This window comes from Sinocyclocheilus rhinocerous, unplaced genomic scaffold, assembly GCF_001515625.1.
Source record: "Sinocyclocheilus rhinocerous isolate Xijiao unplaced genomic scaffold, SAMN03320098_v1.1 scaffold1063, whole genome shotgun sequence".
Lineage (NCBI taxonomy): Eukaryota > Metazoa > Chordata > Actinopteri > Cypriniformes > Cyprinidae > Sinocyclocheilus > Sinocyclocheilus rhinocerous.
In genome coordinates this window covers 229,845-237,615 of record NW_015625586.1, presented here as the reverse complement: position 1 = coordinate 237,615, position 7,771 = coordinate 229,845, and the positions used below count along the sequence as shown (strand labels likewise).

Genomic DNA, 7,771 nt, shown 5'->3' with positions numbered 1-7,771 from the left:
GTTACACATACTGTAATGTTTCCAAGGCCACGTTTGCCTTGCCAGTGATGATGGAGAGTTCAGTCTACTTATTCAGTACAATAAAGGGATGAGTAAGAATGTTCCTTTGTTCCCATTATTTTCTTAAACTGCCAAACAATTCAACAAGATCAGTACTGTACAAAAAACAAAAAACACCAAATCTAGACAAGAAATAAAACCGCATCTTCACTGGAAAAAAAAAAAAAAAAACTTATCACACCTAACCTGTTTGGAATTTTTTTAGGCTCTGTAAATTCCTACACTCTCAGAACAAAACAGACATTTCTTTAACCACATCTCAATGTTAGAGGTTGGTCATGTGCTAGGTTGAGAAATAAGTTGGTTAATGACGATATAACAGCAAGGGTGAGGAGCAGATTATATGATATATAAGTGAGAGTCCTATGAAAGCTCTTCAAAAATCTGTTCTGTTATCATCAGCCAAAATCTGTGTCTTCTACAACAAGCAAGACAGGTCCTGCATTTACTGGTAAGGTGGTAATCTACTGATCTAAACTGAATCAACATTGAACTGACTTGAGCTGAATAATGACACTATTACCTTCTGTAGAGCTGCTTTAGAGTTGAATTGAATTAGTTTCATAATTGATTAACTTGGCAGCATTGACACTGTTATTGAACTGAGTTGAATTAACATTGAGCTGAATAATTACACTATTGTCTTCTGTAGAGCTGTTTACAGCTGAAATGTAAGAATTTCAGCAACTGATTAATTGGCAGAGCTTTACAATAAGGTTTAATTTGTTAACATTAGTTAAGTACATTAGTTTACATGAACTAACCACGACCGATACTTCCACAGTAATTATTAATATTAGTCAATATTAATTTCAACATAAAATTGTAAATTTTTTAAAATCAAAAATTGTATTTGTTAACATTAATTAATGCACTTTGAACTAACATTAACAAAGATAATAAATCAATCCTTTAAAATATATTGATCATGGTTAGTTCATGCTGCTAATGCAGTTACTTATTTTAACAAATGGTACCAATTTATTTTGCAACACTGTTATTTTCCTGTTTATTAAGGTGAGGCTGCTTTGAAACAATATGAGGCACTATATACTTCAGATAAATGTAAATTTCATTACAACAAATATTTAACATGTATTTTCTACCTTGAAATGCTTTGAAGTAGATATATGCAAATACATGTAATGTGCCAAAATATGTATGTGAAGAGTACATATTACTCTACTACTATTAAGTACTGAAGTGCTTGTGACATTAGCACTAAAACATTTTTTTATAACAAAGATTTGAAATGCTATGCACGTCAGAAATGAATACAGTGAATAAAGAATTTATATATTTTTCTTATTGTGTAATCAAGCAATAAATAAACAAAGTTCCCTTTTTTTGCTCTTTTTTTTTCCTACGCGAAGAAAAAAAATGGCAACACATCTAATAACAAAGCTCAATGTCTCCACCTCTAAGGATGAGGAGGAAATACTTGCAGCTAATGGTTATCAGCTCATCAATTCTGACCTCAATGAAGGAACTGGTAAAAAACGGGTCTTTCTTTGGTACAAGAAAGAGTGTGGCTTGAAACCTGTGACCAGGATCCAGTTTTCATTCAATGACAAAATGAAAGCTGGTCTGGCGGATGCTGGGTATGAGCTGGTGGACAAGGATCTGAATGCAGGAGCTGGTGGGAATACCATCTTTCTTTGGTACTTCTACGGCAGCACTGAATCTGACATTCCCATTACAAGCCTCGAGGTAAGCAAAGATGCCAAAGAAGAACCTGCTCTTCTGAAAGATGGCTGGGAGAGACTGGGCTGTGATCTGAACCGTAATGCGGGAGGAAAGTTCATCTACCTGTGGGTGAAGAGAGAGAAGCCGAGCTACATCTGTGAGATCACAGCAACTGTTGACTTCTCTTCTGACAAGCAAAAGTTTGATCTGGGCTTCACTCGTGTGGATGAAGACACTAATCGTGACGCTGGTGGAAACTACGTCTTCCTCTGGTATCGCCGCACAACTGATAAGAGCAAGGCTCTCACTGCTCTTAATGCATCCATCAACTTCCAGGAAAATGTAAGGCTTCAGAATGAAGACTTCAAAAAGCTCAGCATTAATCTCAACTCTGGAACCAGTGGAAACGATGTCTACGCGTGGTACCTGAACGAAGGATGTGAGTCGCAGATCATAAACCTGGTTCTGCTGATCAACCCTGATGCCTGGACAGTGTATCAGAAAGCCGGTGTCAACTTTGTGGACAAAAATCTGAATGAGGGCAACAAGGGCTGGAAAATGTACCTAGCATACCAATAGTGCTGTGGCTTAAATAATCTAACTGGTGCCACTATATGGCAACTATAAGCACAATTATTCCAAATTGTAATGCGTGACTTAAAAATCACTCTTTAAAATCCCTTTGTGACTTAATACACATAATGTTGACTTACTGTTGTAACACACTCAATCAAACTCACTTCATTTGGCTTTTGCATTTTAATGCACAATGAAATAAAGGCTTCTTTAACCACAGCAAATGTTTGGTGAGATTTTTACATTTGTGTACCTGTCTTTGCGACATAGTAATATGCACTAACCTCTCATCATATAGTCATATTTCAGGATAATATACCCTCATACTGCCAAGGAATTCAAAGTGATTATATATGATTATATACTACAAATTAATTAAAAAAAATTTTTTTTGTCTTGTTTTAGTTCCAAAAGGGCTTAAATAGCAGTATTAGCTTTTCTGAATTAGATCTTTATAAGGTTCTTGGTATTAATCAGGGCTGTACGTTAACTTTTTTTGCACATAGCACTGGTGCTACAGAGGTTGAAAGTTTTGTAGCACAGAAAACTAAATTGTACCACAAGAATTCTTTTTATTAATAAAAGATGTTACCATCTCTGAAAACAACCACAGGCAGTGCAATTCATCACATAAACTGGCATGTGACTGTCAAAGGACGTTAATGTTCTACAAAAATGTTCTTTCAGAGAAACATTTTCTTTATTTGCCAAACATGATAAAGAACACCAGGTTTGTACTTGTTTGTAGGGCTCAGTAATATAACTCCCTTATATGGATAAGTTATCCGGCTGTAGCTGTAGCTTGATAAAACGCAGATAGAGATGTTTTAACTGATGAAACATGAAGACAATAAACATGTGACTGCAATTACATAAGGTTCATCTATTCTTTAAGCCATGGGTTTTATGAGAATAAAGTACATTTATAATGCATTGCTAATCGACATAGCCTTTATCAATGATGTATAGTATAATACTATAAAACAGTATAATTTCTACCTCATTCTGTGACATGAAACCACATCAGATCACAAAAAGAAGTCATTTCAAACACTGACATTATATGTCGAGCGCAGTTAATATATCAGTTGTTTCTGTTGCTTACTAATATTGAAAATGGAAATCCTTAATACTGATCCATTCATTCACTGATTCATAAAACAGTAAAAAGGTGTAATTTTTCAGGTTAAATATTGTATTAATACAATTAATTAATAATTATAATAAATATAATTTAAATTAAATAGCTATTAAGTTATGCCCATTAAGAACTTGACCATATCCCTCCATATTGACTGTCCTTAATGAAATGTACAGTGGGTCAGTTTGGATATGAAAACATCTAAAATGACAAATATTATCATATAATTCAGTTTTCTCAGCTCATTGTCCATTATGTCCACTAGGTGGCAAAAACACTTTACTTTTGAGTTCAAGTCTGTGATGAGAACAAAACATGCAGGTCAGTCCTGGAAATCCAGAGTCACAAGTCACAAGAATGTTAAAAAGTATGACATACTTATATGAAACACTTTTTAATTTTTGCCATTATACATATGATTTCTCTCTCTCTCTCTCTCTCTCTCTCTCTCTCTCTCTCCTTTAAGTCACAAGAATGTTAAAAAGTATGACATACTTATATGAAACACTTTTTAATTTTTGCCATTATATATATAATTTCTCTCTCTCTCTCTCTCTCTCTCTCTCTCTCTCTCCTTTTTTTGAATTCCTTCTTGAATTTTGAATCCCTGCATATTCTGAAGTTGAACTTAAGGACTGAATTACATTTTGTGTGTGTGTGTGTGTGTATATATATATATAGTAGTATAGTATTTGAAGTGGATCAAAAAAGTTCATCAAAGTTGTCCTAAGACAAGAACGCATTTTGATTTGAAGTTTTATGACAACTTTGATGAAAGGTTTTGATCCACTTCAAATGTTGACTACTGTATATTATATATATATATAATTCTGTCATGGTCAGCTATACTCTGCTGGCATTTTCTATTTTAATCACAACATGCTCTCTTTTTCTTGTCCCCATGAGAAATATACACCTTTTGTTGAAGTTTCATTCTGTACCCTTATGTAACAGGCTCATGGCCTGGTTTTAAAGGCATCTTCTGTGCTGCTGCTGCTGTTGGGAGTTGTTCAAAGTGGAATTTCCTGCCATTTTGCAGTGTTCTCTCTGTATGTCTGAGATCAGATTGGCAGCTGTCCCGCTGTGCTCGGGACAGATAAGAAAAGTCTTCAGACAGCAATCAGCTGCAGGTTACAAAACAATGGCGAAATCACCACAGCGATGTCAAGCAGTGGTACATCTATAGTTCTATAGGGAATGTATGTGGGGTAAATAAGGGCATGTAGTGTATGTATTATTTTTTTTTTTACATAGAATCTTATCAAGCAGACTAACATTCTCATTTGATCAAGTTTCTACTCATGTGACAGCCACTCGTCCAGGAAAGCAGGATGTACAGTTCACATACTGACATCTTGTCTGATTGAAACAGAAATCCTAAGCAATGATCAGATAGAGTGACATAAATGAAAGCTGTTTACTTTCATGATGCTCTTTCATCCTGTGTAAATACAATTTTAATAACTAGCTAAATTAAAAGAAATGTGTTAGATCATCAGTGCCATCTGAATCTGCCTCACCAGATGCTTTCCAACAGAAAACATTTGGTTCATAAACTAAGTAGTGGAACAACACAAGTGTATGCTTTCAGTTTTGTGATTGTCAGCTGTTGGCCCTAAATTATCAGTGTTTTTATCTGTGTACCTGCAGACTATGAGAGATGCCACAGCGATCAGGTTACGCAGATATCTGTCTTTGTTTTTACACCTGGAACTGCAAGCCATTACATTAACACACAGAGCAATACCGGTTTATGTACCGCATTTGACAGTGAGTTGATGTGATATAGTGCTGATTTCCTGAGTTTAGGGATGATGGGAAGGACTGAAAGTAGAAATCTGGGCCAGAGGCTGAAAAATTCATCTGTAATACACTGAAGCATGGGCCTCAATTTAGCAAACCCAGCTAACAGGAGTATACAGTATTACCTGCTGACAAAGCAGAAGAGTCTTGTGTGTGTGTGTGTGGATATATGCTTGGAAATACTCCAGTGTTGCATTTTTCCAGCATTTGTCAGCACAGGGCAACTGTGGGTTTCTCTGGTAAAGTCATCAGGGTGAGACCACAGGAGATAGAGTAATTTTGTCCTGATCAGGTAATGTTTTCGTGTGTGCATGATTGTGCATGTAGGAATAAAACTAAATAAGTATATAAATAACCTTAAAAAATTTAACTTATTTGTTTACAATATTCCTTTATCTAAATCAGTAACAACTGACATATAGCTTTCATATAGAAGTTTTTTCTATTAGAAATTATTAGCATGACAATTTAAGTAAAAGGTTGAAAAATTCGTATGAATCTCAGAAAGTTTTCATATTTGGGTTTTTCTCCCTTTTGCTTTAATGACAGCTGCACTTATGTAAAACGTGGTGATAAGAATATTCATAGTTAGAGATATGAATCAAATTTTTCCCCAAATTTTTTCATAATATTTATTTTCTTTTTAGTACTGTATGTATCTTTCATGTTGTTGTTTTTTAATCCTAAAATTGTTTTATTCCATGTTTATATTTCATTTTGAATTTCACTGAATTTCCATGCAGTCTGAGACTTTTGGATCCCACTCTATGTGTCGAAACAAATGTGTAAAAATATATTGAATATTCATAAAAGAGAGGTGGTGCATGACGATCTGGCCTGATAATACAAAGGTTGCGGGTTTCATTTCTTGGAAGGGACATCCATGAACTGTGAATTATGCTTTGTTTTATCTCTGTACCCTTGAGCAAAGCAATTACAAATGCTGTAAAATCCATCTGCTCAGTGCCAAGTAGGTTTTCAGCTCTTCTGACAGTTTTATCCTCTAACGGTAGTAATGGAAAACATCAAACGTTTGTGAAAACAATGACAGAATCATGTCATTTTCCCTCCTTCATTTCACCGCAGTAATTAGAGAAAAAAAACTGTCCTCAGAAATCATAGACAATACTCTCTTTTGTGGTTAGGTCAGGCTAGTCCGAAACAATCAACTCAAGTTTTGTTATTTGTTCCTTGCTTGTGTTTACACAATCTGACCAGGAATTTATGACCCACTGTACAAGGTCAAAGGTTTTCTCATTGGTTAACCACTTGACCCGCCGGTCACCATCTCATTGACATACTTCATGCTTTGTGTATATTTGTGTGTTTGTGCGTTCTTTCGTTGAGTTTGGTCTGTGGGAAGGAGTGTCCACGTCATCCATTACCATTAAAGTCATGACCTTGTACCCCTGAGACGTTCTGGAATGCGGCACATCCACTGTGCGCATGTGTGTGTGAAAGGAGCTTGAGAAGTGTGCTGTGGGAACTGTCCTTCGGTACACACATGCAGCCAAAAAGAACTCCTTATTTTCCTTCCTTGCCTCCACACAACATCCACTTCCTGCCTCTCTCCTAGAGAAAACTTACTGATGTATGTTTGTGTATCCGCGTCTCTAGGACAATAAACTTCCAGGCTGTTTATGCATCACCGCTCATGAGGAAACATCAAGTAGCCTACACCAGAGAAAAATTCACAAACAGTGAAGAAATTTTTTTTCTTGTCTTATAAAACATGAACATTAATGACCCAATTAAGCGTTACAATAAAAAAAAAAATACTTAAAAAGATGCAAAACAAGAAGTAAAATATTGATGACTCTCAGCTGTTGAACTAATAATCATTCTTTTACCATGGCAATATAAAGTATTGTTCTGTCATTGTTGAGTTATTTTGTGTGTGTGTTTTTTTCAAGGGCGATTTTAATTCATAATGGACTTTAAGTGTTGGCACTACATTTGATTTCGTGTGAATTAACATGAGGCTGAGTAGAACCTACAGTCCTGTTTCGTTTTTTTCTTTCTCTAGATTTCATTTATTTATTTATCGTCCGCAATGACGCTGCGTGCAAGATACTACATTTACGAACAAGTGAAATAGCACTGTTTTTGGTCTCTTCACATGTTGGGTAAAGAGTATATTTTTATATGTAGAACTAGGTTACATTATCTTTACGAACATCGGATGTTATTGCACGGTAGTACTGTGGTAGCACTACCAGATTCGTCCACTTGGGGTGATCGAAACGCATAGAATGATTTTATGTGGCCAAAAACAAACAAACAAACAAAAAACTGATCTCCTGTCGCCGATTTGTGTGAGTTCAATCGGCATTGTGTCCCTGTGAATGAACACGAGTGTAGTCTGAATTCTAATCTGAATACTGATAGAACATAATTAGCCTTTCTATTAAGAGAGCGAGAGTTATTTTACAGAACATAAGAACTGCTTTAACAGGAAAGAGGCTAAAGCCAGAACAAAAGAAAGAGAGACACAATAACTTAATG

At 35.5% G+C, this 7,771-nt stretch overlaps 1 protein-coding gene across 1 annotated transcript; it reads left to right on the top strand.

Moving 5' to 3' along the window:
* Nucleotides 1–429: 429 nt before the first annotated feature.
* On the top strand, nucleotides 430–2,563 carry LOC107755099 (uncharacterized). Its single transcript, XM_016571772.1, has 2 exons — nucleotides 430–511; nucleotides 1,434–2,563. The coding sequence occupies exon 2, from the start codon at nucleotides 1,441–1,443 to the stop codon at nucleotides 2,323–2,325; it is 885 nt and encodes a 294-aa protein (XP_016427258.1). The 5' UTR covers nucleotides 430–511; nucleotides 1,434–1,440; the 3' UTR covers nucleotides 2,326–2,563.
* Nucleotides 2,564–7,771: the final 5,208 nt, after the last annotated feature.

What these genes read in the sequence shown, in the direction of transcription:
- LOC107755099 (XM_016571772.1), top strand. Translation starts at nt 1,441, where the DNA reads ATGGCAACACATCTAATAACAAAGCTCAATGTCTCCACCTCTAAGGAT.